The sequence below is a fragment of the Dermochelys coriacea genome, chromosome 1 (genome assembly GCF_009764565.3).
Source record: "Dermochelys coriacea isolate rDerCor1 chromosome 1, rDerCor1.pri.v4, whole genome shotgun sequence".
Classification (NCBI taxonomy): domain Eukaryota; kingdom Metazoa; phylum Chordata; order Testudines; family Dermochelyidae; genus Dermochelys; species Dermochelys coriacea.
Genome location: NC_050068.2, coordinates 351180488 through 351195181, shown reverse-complemented (window position 1 = coordinate 351195181; position 14694 = coordinate 351180488). Strand labels below are relative to the sequence as shown.

At 48.6% G+C, this 14694-nt stretch overlaps 1 protein-coding gene across 19 annotated transcripts in view; it reads right to left on the bottom strand.

Moving 5' to 3' along the window:
• The window catches only part of SBF1 (SET binding factor 1), a 163618-nt gene extending 149450 nt beyond the window's left edge, over nt 1-14168 (bottom strand). For 10 of the 19 annotated variants that reach the window (XM_043499978.1, XM_038396543.2, XM_038396511.2 and 7 more), the window contains exon 1: nt 13937-14145. In XM_043499978.1, the coding sequence (XP_043355913.1) occupies nt 13937-13991 (55 nt within the window). In that variant the 5' untranslated portion in view covers nt 13992-14145. Of the gene's footprint in view, nt 1-13936 lie in introns of all 19 variants that reach the window. The other 9 variants (XM_038396481.2, XM_038396501.2, XM_043499991.1 and 6 more) reach the window with 2 other exon arrangements.
• Nucleotides 14169-14694: the final 526 nt, after the last annotated feature.

Genomic DNA, 14694 nt, shown 5'->3' with positions numbered 1-14694 from the left:
CTGGCTGTTAGCCCTTGGGTTGTAAATATCATTTAAAAAGTTAACCTTTTAAATTATTAAAATTATATTGTTTAATCAGTTAACTGATAAAAGGGAGTGAAGCTGGGGTCGCTCTGGCCGGCCGGCCCAAGGATAGGGGTTAAAGGTTAGGGTATGTTAATCGGTAAGACTAATGCTTACCAGTTAACCATTTCATATTTTACACCCCTAGTAAGGCCACCCCACCCCAATAGGGGAGGCAGCGGCATCAACTCTGGCCCTAAGGCCTCCCTTTCTGGTAGAAGGGCAGTCATACTGACTTTGGCCATTAGGCCACACTACCCCGAGACTCAGCGTGGCCATGCAGACTTCGCCACAGGGCTATAGCAACACTTACCCCAACCCAAAAGGGGACAGGGTGTGCATGCCCCGTGACAGGCACCTATTAGCACAGTATTAGAACACCACTCAAGTGTTAAATGTACCAACTATATCTTCTTCCTCACTTGTCAAAGTAAACATGAATGGTTTAAATTTGCATAAGTATATGTGGAACCATATTAGTTGCCGGACAACTAAATCTCATTGCTGAGTTTTGAGCACTGAGAGACTTGTGGTCTCTTACCTGTTGTGACAATGAGCTCCATAGTCTAGACACAGCATCTGAGACAGTTTAATCTCCCATGCTCATGAGTCTCTCCCCACTAATCAAGTTTCTTATTTCCAGTGGAACATAACAGTCCTTCAAAGTCATGACAACGGAGGAAGAGATGATTTTTCAGATATTCAGCGCCCTCCAAGGGACTATCAAGTGAGAGACCTTGAATTGGACTCTGTATTCAGTGGAGAACAAATGCAGAGTGGAGTACTGGAGTATGTGTTCATGGCAACCTGCGTTGCTAAATGAATAGGAAGCTGCCACTTGTATCAGTTTGAGCTTTTTTGGGATGTGTGGTTTCATCCCTAGATATGAGCTGCAATAACCAAGCCTATTGCTCAAACACATGGGTCACTTGGGCCAGGCCTGCTTTCAACAGGATGGAGCACAATCTTGTGGCCACTCACAGATGGAAATGGATGTTTTTCAAAGCCATGATTAAGACATCCAGTGGCAGAGAGTCCACCAGGACCTCAAGACTGCAAAGCAACTTCACATGTAGATGGCCTCTATAGAGGGGGATATTATGGAAGAGGCAAATCCTAAGGGATTCCCTCTCCCTTTCAGATTCAACTCAGTCTTGCCTTGGATCAGCTTTAGCCAACTGTTCTTTATCCAGACATTGCGTTTGGCCAGGCATTGAGCTCAAAGATGGAGCCGTTTACATCTCACATAAAGGAGATGTAGAACTGGGTGTCAATGTATTGCTGGCACTTCAATATTGTTGCCTCATCAGCCCCTCCAGTGGCTTCACTGAATAAAATAGACAGGATTGAGCCTTGTTGTAGGGCAGCTTCTCTCCCAGCAAAAGCATCTGCTATGGCATCTGCCCATAGCTCCCACAGAGCCTCAGAAGTGAAGGAGGGAGGCAGAAGTTAAAGATATGCTCACTCAAATACTTCATTCCCACACCAGTTTTTAGTAATGCAGGCTCCTCTAACAGCAACCAGAAAGGACCAAGAAGTTTTCTTATTTAGCTGCAGCACATTAAGAAGTCCAGTCCAGAAGATGGCATTTGAACAGCCCATGTGAAGGAACTAATTTCTAACATTATGTACAGCTGGGGTAAAATGACAATTTATGTCCAGCAAGCCAATGCAGTCAGAACTACAGTAAAGTGTCCTGGAGAACACTGCTTAAAGAGTCACCGAAGCTCTTATTTACAGTCCCATGTAAGCCACTGAAACAACAATCTAGCCTGGAAGGGCTCTAGACCATTACTGAGAGATGTTTCTGTGTCCCACAGCCACACGTGATAAATTCTTCTCACCAAGCAACTGATTTAAGAGCAGATCCCTCATTAAAGCTCGCTGTAAAATCAAGTGATCTCAGAGAGAAGGCTTCAGGCCCTGGTCATCTCCCCCTGAGGTCTGACTGGTTCCAGGTATTTTCCCCCCAGCTGACAGTTCATTTTATTTTACTCTGAAAAGTCAGAACATAAGAATGGTTATAATGAGTCAGACCAATGGTCCATCCAGCCCAGTTTCCTGTCTTCCAACAGTGGCCAATGCAAGGTGCTTCAGAAGGAATAACTGCAAGCAATCAAGTGATCCATCCCCTGTCCACTCCTAGCTTCTGGCGAACAGAGGCTAGGGACACAAGAGCATGGTGGTGCATCCCTGACCATGCTGGCTAATAGCCATTGAACTTATTTGGTTCTTTTTTTAGCCCTGTCATAGTTTTGGCCTTCACAACACAACCTGGCAAACAGTTCCACAGGTTGACTGTATATTGTTTGAAGAAGTACTTCCTTTTGTTTGTTTTAAACCTGCTGCCTATTAATTTAATTGGGTGACCCTTAGTTCTTGTGTTATGTGAAGAGGTAAATATTTTCCTTATTCACTTTCTCCACACCAGTCAAGATTTTATACACCTCTATCATATCCCCCCCTTACTCGTCTCTTTCAAGCTGAACAGTCCCAGCCTTTTTAATCTCTCCTCATACAGAAGCTGTTCCATACCCTCTAATCATTTTAGTTGCCCCTTTCTGTACCTTTTCCCATTCCAATACATCTTTTTTGATACGGAGCATCCAGATTTGCACACAGTATTCAAGATGTGGACATACCATGGATTTATATAGAGGAATGGTAATATTTTCTGTCTTTTTATCTATTCCTTTCCTAACATTGTTACCATTTTTGACTGCTGTTGCACATTGAGCAGATGGTTTCAGAGAACTATCCACCATGACTCCCAAGATCTCTTTCTTGAGTTGTAACAGCTAATTTAGACCCCCTCACTTTCTATGGATGCATTAATTTGATAATACAATAAAATAATATAATAAAATATAAAAATGATAAATTTGTTAGTCTCCAAGGTGCCACAAGTACTCCTTTTCTTTTTGCGAATACAGACTAACATGGCTGCTACTCTGAAACCTCACTTTCTATGTAGATTTGGATTATGTTTTCTAATGTGCATTATTTTGCATTTATCAACATTGAATTTCATGTGTAATTTTGTTGCTCAGTCACCCAGTTTTGTGAGATCCATTTGTAACTCTTTGCAGTCTGCTTTGGACTTAACTCGAGTAATTTTGTATCGTCTGCAAATGTTGCCACCTAAGTGTGTAACTGTTTTTCAATATCGTTTATGAATACGTGTAGGTATATGGCGTGCAAGCTTCTCTGACACTGCTCTCAGTCCCGATGTGCTGCACCCCGATATTCCAGTTCTGGGCTCCCCAGACACACAGCTATACTGATATCCTCAATTCCAGCCTACATGCCCTGCGTAGTTCCAGACCTAAGCTCCCCTACCAAGCCTTACAATTGCACCCCAACCCTGATCTGCAGTATTCCCTAGCCGTGGCATTCTAGGCTCCTCATGCACACAGCTCTGCTATTACTCCACAATCCCAAACTGCAGTATTATTCTAATCCTAAATCTTCCCTGCACAAAGACTCCTAGTGATTTTGTGTAGTGGTTTTTGTGAACAGGAACTAGGGCAAGACCAAGCATTTCATACCTGAACAAAAACAGATATAAATACAGACAATTTAAAGGGCAACACACAAAGCTTGTGAAAATATTTATAATAGTGTGGTGAAGAGAAATTAGTAAGAGAATATATGCTTACAGCACATTAAAAATAAAATTTAGAACCAATCCTTTGAAAAAACTGATCATCCTTCATTCAACTGCCAAGCCCCGAGTTCAGAGATCTGCATTCCCACTGCAACAGCTGAAGACCTCACTAACAGTTTAACCATGGGCAGGGAGCGGACAGAAAATGCTAAGGGTTAGCGAGGGGCGCAGTTTCATGGGGAAACTGTAAACTGGGGAAAGCGATAGGAGGAGGAGCCGATTTCTCTGTGGTTTATTCAGAAATGTATCTCAGATTGTGAGCTCCTTGGGGCAGGAGGCCATGTCTTTCTCAACGTTTTATACAGTCAAACACACTGTGCCCTCAGTTAATGTTAAATAAGTATCTGGAATCAAGCTGCTCTCGTCCATTAAAGATCTGGCTCTCAGACAGACTGACACACTGAGCAGCTTTGCAGTTAATTTTTCAGCTACAAGACTTCAAGGAAAGCAAAGAGTCCAGGGCTTTGCAAATGTGGCCATTTGTCAACATTAGTAGAACCACTCTAAGGCCTTGTCTACACTGATACTTTACAGCGCTGAAACTTGCAGCGCTCGGGGATGTGTTTTTTTCACACCTCACACAAGAAAGTTACAGCGCTGTAAAGTGGCAGTGTAGACAGTGCACCAGCACTGGGAGCCACTCCCCCGTGGGGATGGGTTTTTTGCAGCACTGGGAGAGCTCTCTCCCAGCTCTGGTGCCACGACTACACAGTCACCTTAAAGCGCTGCCGTGGCAGCGCTTTAACATTGCTAGTGAAGACATACCCTAAGGGCAAACAGCTCAAGAGGTCTGAAAACATCCTTTCACTGAGAATGGCATGAACAATGGCACAGTGAAGGAGTACCGGTGGCACCTTAGAGACTAACAAATTTATTAGAGCATAAGCTTTCGTGAGCTACAGCTCACTTCATCGGATGCATTTGGTGGAAAAAAAACACAGTGTGACACAAACACACACATATGATGAGACCAGTTTCCTTCTGCTGGAGTATTCTTACTCTCATGAGTACTTTTATCTGGAGGCTCTGAAACATACAAACCTCTGATAAAACATCTGAAGATTTGCACAGCACACCACTACAAATACATGCAGGCATTAGCTTAGCACACCAACAGGCAGTGGCGAGGCCCTGCAATCACAAGCTGCAAGTGATTGAACAGACAGATTAGAAGAGAGCATCATGCAGCCACAGTTTGCAGAGGGATTTTGGGTTTGCTATAATTCTTCAGCATTCTGCTTCACTGATCACAATCCACAGCCTGACAAGGGGACAGGAATCCAATGTCTGGGCACATTAACATTAATAATGCAAAATGCAGAAGTAGAGATTTCACTGACCAGAAGGAAAAGCAACTGAATCTTTGCTTGGTGGCCTAGGGCATCACCACACTATCTGATTTCAGAGCATCCCATATTGGCTTCTGACCACTTCATGGTACAATTCGTCAGTAAGACGACATGTTTCCATGCAAGAATCAGTGCTCATTTTACCTCATGCCCAAAAGATGAAGCCACTGTCACATCAGAGTGTTCCTACAGAGATCAGAATGGTTCTGCATCATAAGGGTATGTGGCAAGAACAAGACCAGACTCCCTTAGAAAGCTCATGCTATCCACCAACTATAAACCTAAACAAACATTCTAAATGAGCTGGACTCCACGAGAGCAGTATCCAACCTCTCTAATGAGCCTAGTGCTGTAGCTGCCAAACCCCATTTCCTGTTTCTCTGAAGTAGTCTGAACTGGTTTATCTTTAACTTTCATTTCTGCTCCCATGAAGCTGCTGGTGCAGATCTGGAGAGAAAGACTTGCTGGAGAGTTTGCTGAACTATTCCAGCTTCCATCCTTCCAAATATATTTCTCATCAACTAGGCAAGTTTCCCTTTCACTGTCCCCCATCACAGTCCCTTCCACCCTTGGATATTAACCCATCAGTTCACAACATCTCACCAGACAAACTAAAATGAAAATGTGATACCAGCAGCATCTGAGACCCCCACCTGGTACCCACAGGTCCCTGGGAAGCTACGATAGTCAAGCTACACCCACAAATTTTCCTTGGGGATATTCTATGGATTGGAAAGGTCAAGAGCAGCAAAATAAGACCTAAGGCTTTTATTTCATATGGCCCAGTTAAAGACAAGTATATTTGGAATCCAATCAAAACAGACCCTTTTCCCTCCTCCTAAATAATCTACTCTCTCAGTAGTTCTCCCCAAGTCCAAGAGTCTGCATGTGTCCATGGCAGCCAATGCAGCCTCTCTCCAAGCTGCACTACATACACACTTTGTTTGTAAGAAGGGAGGAGGCTGCATCCTCCATGGTAGCAGCCAGTCACACTGGTTATGGCCATGTCAGGACTAATCCAATCAGTAATGCAGTAAGTCACTTTCAGCTGATGAAATAAATATTCTCCAAGTTCAGCCACGATCTGAGGTCCTTCAGGGCTGGACAAGTGAAAACTGGAGCCATGACATGGGAAGTGGACATCAATGCCAAACTCACAAAAAAAAAAAAATCACTAACCAGTTGCCTGGAAATCAAACACCTTCTATACTTTGGGAGCTGGTTCCCAAAGGCTTCTTACAGAGGTGGAGTACGTTGTCCAAAACAAGTGTCACTTCTGCCCCCTGGCCTCCAGAGTATTCTGCACACCACTTGTAAAAAGCATATGTAACCACTTGTTGGCTGAGGAGAGGGGAAGCTTTCTGGCCAGGGCCAGGCAGGAAGGAGGTTAGGGCAAGACTGAAATTTACAAAGAACTGGCCAGTTCACTCTTGTTCATAGTTTTCTGAGAAGGAGATGCAACTGACCAGTTTCTTGCCTCTCTCTACTGACTGACTCATCTCTCTCCCTCAGAGTGATCCCCCAGCAACAGAAAACCAAATTCCTCCCTCTGTGGCTGCTTCTCATAGCATATGGTATGAACCCTTTGTGGGTCTCACTAGCATCGCTCAGTTTTAGACTAGAAACTCTGCTGAAGTCTAATGCTAGTACTGCTTGGAGAGAACAGAATGTGAATAGTTCAAGGTAGAGATGCCCAAACTTCACTCAATTGCTGCACTGAGAGCTTGCCAGAAGCTGGAAGCAAACTATACCTAACTGGTATCAAATTGCAGCCACTCTTATCTTTAATAGATGTGCATTCCTCAAAAATTACAAGGTCTTGGTGCATAGTGCAACCTGTGAAGACTACACATCCTAGCACCTAATGGCTCATCTTGAGTTGAGCAGTCTTCATTAGCTGATTAATTTACTGGGCAGTGGCAGGAGCAATGTGGGGAGGGGGTGAATTCCCAAAGCATCAGGCATTTAATTTAAACATCAATCCCTATATTGACCAGTAGTGTTGTGCCATTAGAGCAAATGTTAAGATCCCTGCACCTCCAAGACACACATTTGTAAGTTCTTTCCTTCCCACTGCACTACCCAAAACTATATACTTCACACCACAGCATTGTCTACTGTTCAGCTTCCCAGAACACAAGCCATATCAAAGGTCACCACAAATCTGCATGACATTTACACACAATCTTCCCTCCCTTCCCATACCCAGGTTTCCAAACAACAAGACAAGGAAAATATGATTAAACTGCAGTTTTGTCTATGCACTTATATGGCCCGCAACCCCACTGTATTTGATCACCTTAGCAGCTATCACGGAAACATCTCCACTCAGTGTCAACTTCATATTGTGTATATATCAGAACCACCTACAGCACCTCAAGTGCCACTGTACAGCTCTACACCAGTTACAAAGGATTCAGGGGGAAACATCTGGAAGCTCAGTGAACAAGTCCCATGAAATCCAACATCCAGCAGTGTGTCGATGACAGCAGAATCACTTCCTCCATTTCCTTCAATTTTTATTAACCCACGAAGAGGCTAGCCTGTACTGTGATCCTGTTCGATCTAAAGTTAAGGAAGAATGAACTGGCTCATACTTGGATGGGAGACCATGGCAAGGAAAAAGAAAAGGAGTACTTGTGGCACCTTAGAGACTAACAAATTTATTAGAGCATAAGCTTTCGTGAGCTACAGCTCACTTCATCGGATGCATTTGGTGGAAAAAAAACCGTTTTTTTTTCCACCAAATGCATCCGATGAAGTGAGCTGTAGCTCACGAAAGCTTATGCTCTAATAAATTTGTTAGTCTCTAAGGTGCCACAAGTACTCCTTTTCTTTTTGCGAATACAGACTAACACGGCTGCTACTCTGAAACATGGCAAGGAACACAGTCATGCAGCCTGATGTTGGTTTGGGAATAAAGTTGATGGAGCTCTTCCTTCTGTATCAGTACTGAACTGGAGCCTGGCACTACGGGATGCTGTGCTGCTAGATGTGTGTATTTTAGATAAGATTAAAAAATGACAATTACATGTGATCACTAAAGATTTCATAGTACTTTTCAGAACTGCCAGTGCTGCTCTCCAGACCAAATTCCAAATCAGGTAATTATATTCTGCCTCCCTAAATTTACCCCTTCCAGTTACAACTGGAACTGAGATTCTCCTTTACTTTTTTCCCCCAAGACTATTGTGTAGTGTCCCTTCATGCTAATCAACAGCTGCCGCCTTCCTCATCAGAAGCAGCTGCATTTCAGGTGACCCCTGCACACAGTTTACTTCTGGAACAGAAGGTTTTAAAAACCCAAGATCAATAACCAATGTTAAAGTATAATCAGTGCAATGGGATTCGACAACATGGAAGATGTTAAACAGATTTGATCCCAACAGGGTTTTACATGAGATGCTTCTGCTGCACCACTGCCTACATCACGGAACCACTCTTCAGAGTCAAGTGTAGTGGTTTTGCAGCAGCAACAAGACAAACATGACAGAATAGGAGACCAGCGCATGCACACACCCTACAGTGCTGGGTATGCTAGGAAAATAAACTATATGACAGAGGTCAGGTGCAACCTTAAGGCTCTTATTCCTTATCTTGGAATCCCGGTCTAGAGACTTGGGGGGAAGGGGAGAAGAGAGAGAGAGAGAGAGATACATAGGAATTGCCAAAGTTGGTTAGAGCTAAGGTCCACCTACTGTAGTATCCTGTCTCTAACACTGATCAGCCCCCAGATGCTTCAGAAGAAGGTGTGAGAACCGCATATTAGGCAGATATGGAATAATCTAACCCCAGATCATGTCTCATGATGCTATTTATTACTTAGAGATTGGATTACTAATTCCTGAATCATGAGGATTAATATCACTTCCAAAATGTTGTTAGCTCTCATCTTTCTGCGACAATGAGCTCCACAGTTTAACTGTGCATTAAGCATAAGAATGACCATACTGGGTCAGACCAAAGATCCATCTAGCCCAGTATCCTGTCTTCCAACAGTGACCAATGCCAGGTGCCCCAGAGGAAATTAACAGAAGTGATCCATCCCATCGCCCATTCCCAGAGTCTAGAAAACAGAGGCTAGGGACACCATCCCTGCCTATCCTGGCTGATAGCCATTGTCGGACCTATCCTCCATGGATTTATCTAGTTCTTTTTTGCATTGTGTCAAAAAGTATTTCCTTTTATCAGTTCTGAAATTTACCACCAGTCACGATTTCTTTGAACGTCCTTTTGTTTTTTCTATAATACAGGGAGAACAGAAACTGTTGACCTACCTTCTCTACACCATTTATGTGACATACTTTTATCCTGTCCCTGCTTATTCATCTCCTTTCTATGGTAAATAAAGGTCATTCCATCTGAAACAATTAAACTCAGGAGAGTAGGTGGATGTAGCATGTGAAGACAGCTCCATAAGGCATAACTAGGGATGGAAACATAGACAGGTCCAGAATGGATCCATTGCAAAGCAACCCTATGGGAGAAGCACAGAACCCTTGGGAAACATTACACATGTATAGTGGCTCACCTACCAGGAAGTCATTTAAACAAAAATCAAACTAATGTGGCAAGAATTAAATAAAAAATGTGCCAGTGCTGCCCACTTTTTCACCTGCTGAGATTCAGCCATGGGTAATTTGAACATTTTAAAAACTGTTCCTCACTCAGTTTGACGGATCCATCTCAAGTTAATCCCACCTCATTGTCTAGATAATAGAGCTCATCATCTTGCCCCCACACTTCACACAGGATGCAGTGCCACTACCAGTTCTTTTCTAAACAGTGGCAGGCATAGGAGGGATGGAAAAACTCAGTAAAGTCCCTAATCTAACCCCTTCACATCTGCTCCAGTTACAGAAATTTTGCAGTGTTTTCACAACCACGAGGTTTCTTAACAACATTGTGTCTACAAGCCCCTTACAAGCACACCAGGATTCCCTTCCGAGAATCTCACAAAACATTTCCCATATATATCCTAGGTTCTGGATTTTTCTTCTCATTTTCAGTTAGAGAAGCTTGCACAAAAATAAAATCTCAGTCCCTTTGAGCTTGTTGGCTCCATCTCTTTAGCCCCACATGAAGGCATCTACCTGTGATTGCATTATCTTTTCTTCAGAGATGTCACAAAAGACTCTATATAATTAAATCCTATTATCCCTGACACTGCTTGGAATAGCCAGTACAAGCTTGGAGGCCTGTTAAATTTCAGGCTGAGCTAGAAATGGATACAATGCAGGTCTTCAATTAGAGAGACAGTTTAAGCAATCATTGAACAGACGCTACTTTCGCCCTATGGTGGAGAATGTGACATGTGAATGTGTTAGGCCTGCAGTGGTCAGGGATTTCAGTTTCTCCCTTCCACCTCTGGCTGCTGCTATTTAGGAAATAGCAGCTGGTGATACTGTTTTCTTACGGACTGTAGGGGTGAGGAGAGGAATTCTGCTGTGAAGGGAATTAGGCAAGATTAACGAACTGGTGCAGCCTCCGGTAGAACAGAAGGCATCTTATCAACTCTCAGCCGAGGGCCTAGGCATTCAGCATAGGCAAGGCAAATACAGACTCCCACATTGACTAGATAACACTGAGAATCCCATCTGTTTTCAAAGAGAGACTACAGCAGGAATTGCAGGATTGCATCCAAACTAGTCAGCACTGACAGGTCCTCAGTGTCAACCTCATGAGCACTTATACAGCTAGCTGCTGATTACCTGCTACTTTATTCTCCTTCCACCTCTCCACCCACACCAACCCTCTTTTCTCTGATGAAAGAGAACCCCGCCCTGTCCCCAAACAACCTACTTAATCTACTTAAAAAAAGAATAGAAGCCCAGATCACAATTTTAGAATGAGTGCTAAAATTCAATTTCCAAACACATAAGCCACAAAACTGGCACTAACCAATGAAGCATAAGCCACTGATACCACAATGAGTAACGGAGACATAGCCATCATCAGGCCTCCAGAGCAGGTAAAAATACAGGACAACAAAATACAATTAACCATCCAGAGCAAGACTAAGAACCAAGTCTACCCATACAGTATTTAGAGACCAGATGATTCAGGCCCTCAAGTCACAGAGTCTGCCCAGGTGCACATCTGTGTACTATTACCAGAATTGCTATAACTCCTTTGACAGGAGTCTGTTTTCTGAACATGTTATCTGTATTCTGAACATGTTAACAGCCAATTTATAATAGTGACAGACAAGCCAATTCTTAAAAAGCCCCTCCTATGGCCCCTCCAGAGTCAGGGGCAGTCAAACTCTACGAATGTCTGTTGAAAAACTGCTCCCAGTTCTCCTCTTCATAGAAGAAGGTGGCTTCAATGAGCCAGTCTGAGAAGTAAATTCAGTGACCAGCTAAAATGCAAACAAAGCTGTCAGTAGCACAAGCTGATATGACAATTTTCTGCTCTAAACACCAGAACTGGCTGCCAGACGTGGACATACTATAATGAGTTTCAAAGATTAAACTAAATATATTGCAGATTTATAGATATACTTCACTTCCTCCAGAATGGAGTCTGGTCCTATCTACTGCCCACTTCCTTCAGCCAAAAAACTAAGACATCTGCAGTAACTAGACAGACAAAGGAAAAGTCAGAAGAGCAAAATAATGAGAAAAAGGGAGCACAGACAAGTACTGGACTAGCAGACATTGGAAGTCAATTTACAGTAAGAGCCTCCAAACTCCCATCATACCAAATTTAACTCAATCCACCTCCTGCTGGGATGCCCCAGATATAAATAGTCCGTCAGCATCCAGCAGGATATTGGCATTTCAGAATGGAAACCAATCCCAAGCACTGTCAGGATACATTGTACAGCAGCCCTCCTCAAAGTTCATGGTCTCTTGCCAACCTTCTACCACAAACAAGACCTGGGGCTCCTTATCTCCAGGCAGAACTCTCCGGGACTTCCCCAAGCAGTCAGATGAAATGCTTTCCCTACAGGAGTAGCTGGTCTTGACCAAGACCCAGAGACATAATGGCCAGTGGGAAGACTTATGTGCATCTGCACAAAGAAATCATTGAGTTAACCAGAGTCAAGTCATGCAATTGTGTAAACTGCCTCACAGAACATGGCTCCCATTACCTTTCCAGCAAACCTAACATGTTCCTTTTATTAGCTGATCCAGTCCACCCACAGGGACAAGTGGGGGCAGAAGTTAGCAAGGGCAATGCCCTTCATCCACCATTCTAGTAGAAGAACCTCCATGCAATGCACTATTTTGTTTCTCTCCAACTATCTGGACCTCTCCAGACCTTGTCCCCAACCCTCTGCTTCAACGACCCCCCCCCCACATTCCTTTGAATTTGTCCAAAACTTACTTGATTCCCTTTGCCATTGTCTAGTCCTGCAACAGTTACCACATGCTCTCCATTGCCTCCTCTCTCCTTCCCTACAATGCCAACACTAGTACCCACTTCTTCCCACCAAGCCCTGCTCAACCACAGGCTAATCCTCTACTCCACCTGGCCTCTGATGGCCAGGGCCCATCTGCATTCACTACCCCACTGCAAGGAGCCTTGCTTCTCAGCACTCACCTGTCTCCCCCACCGCCCCAGCAGCACCCCCAGACCAGCACCCCCCTCCATCCCTCACCCGCCCCCACCACTGCCCCAGCAGCACCCCTCCCTCCATCCCTCACCCGCCCCATCACCGCCCCAGCAGCACCCCCAGACCAGCTCCCCCCTCCATTCCTCACCCGCCCCCAGCACCGCCCCAGCAGCACCCCCAGACCAGCTCCCCCCCTCCATCCCTCACCCGCCCCCATCACCGCCCCAGCAGCACCCCCAGACCAGCACCCCCCTCCATCCCTCACCCGCCCCCATCACCACCCCAGCAGCACCCCCAGACCAGCTCCCCCCTCCATCCCTCACCCACCCCCACCACCGCCCCAGCAGCACCCCCAGACCAGCACCCCTCCCTCCATCCCTCACCCGCCCCCATCACCGCCCAAGCAGCACCCCCAGACCAGCTGCCCCCTCCATTCCTCACCCGCCCCCAGCACCGCCCCAGCAGCACCCCCAGACCAGCACCCCCCCTCCATCCCTCACCCGCCCCCATCACCGCCCCAGCAGCACCCCAAGACCAGCACCCCCCCTCCATCCCTCACCCGCCCCCATCACCGCCCCAGCAGCACCCCAAGACCAGCACCCCCCTCCATCCCTCACCCGCCCCCATCACCGCCCCAGCAGCACCCCAAGACCAGCTCCCCTCCCCCCCACAGGCCAGCCGGGCCAACACCCCCCCCAAACCGCCATTTCACCACGGTGCCCCCCGCACTCACCCAGGCCGGCTCTCCAAGCACCCGGGGCTGCCTCCCAAACCCGGCGGCGCCAACGGACCGAACCCCACCCCCAGCGCCCGCCCCCCCCCGGCCCCGGCCCCCCCGCACTCACCCCGCCCCCCCCGGCCCCGGCCCCGGCCCCCCGCACTCACCCCGCCCCCCCCGGCCCCGGCCCCGGCCCCCCCGCACTCACCCCGCCCCCCCCGGCCCCGGCCCCGGCCCCCGCACTCACCCCGCCCCCCCCGGCCCCCCCGGCCCCCCCGCACTCACCCCGCCCCCCCCGGCCCCGGCCCCGGCCCCCCCGCACTCACCCCGCTCCCCCCCGGCCCCGGCCCCCCCCACCCACCCCGCCCCCCCCCGGCCCCGGCCCCCCCGCACTCACCCCGCCCCCCCCGGCCCCGGCCCCGGCCCCCCGCACTCACCCCGCTCCCCCCCCGGCCCCGGCCCCCCCGCACTCACCCCGCTCCCCCCCTCCCCCCGGCCCCGGCCCCCCCCCCCCCCCCCCCCCCCGCCCCCCCGCCCCCGCCCCCCCCCGGCCCCGGCCCCGGCCCCCCTGCACTCACCCCGCTTGTCCAGCTCGTAGCCCACCAGCACGAAGTAATCCGCCAGCCGGGCCATGGCGAGGCCTGGCCGAGCCGGCAGCAGCGAGACGCGGGCGCAGGGGCGGGGCCGGGCGGCTCATACCGCGGCCGCCCCCACGTCGGACTCAACCCGGCGGCGCCGAGCCCCAGCCGCCGCCATCTTCCCTCAGCCAGACCCAGCCCGGCCAGCGCGCCGGGCGCATGCGCGGGGAGGACCGGGGGGCGGGGTTTCGGGGGAACGACACGACCATTGGCCGCCACGCGGCGGGGGCGGGAGCCATGCGGGAGACAGGCTGGGAGGAGGGGGGACGATGGCCCCACCCACAGACCCCCCCGGCCAGGCTGTGCCATGGGGAGAGGCGGGGGTCTTACCCCATAGATCCCCCCCAGCCAGGCTGTGCCATGGGGATGGGCGGGGGTCTCACCCCACAGACCCCCCGGCCAGGCTGTGCCATGGGGAGGGGCGGGGGTCTCACCCCATAGATCCCCCCCGGCCAGGCTGTGCCATGGGGAGAGGCGGGGGTCTCACCCCATAGATCCCCCCCGGCCAGGCTGTGCCATGGGGAGGGGCGGGGGTCTCTCCCCACAGACCCCCCCGGCCAGGCTGTGCCATGGGGAGGGGCCGGGGTCTCACCCCACAGCCCCCCCCGGCCAGGCTGTGCCATGGGGAGGGGCCGGGGTCTCACCCCACAGCCCCCCCGGCCAGGCTGTGCCATGGGGAGGGGCCGGGGTCTCACCCC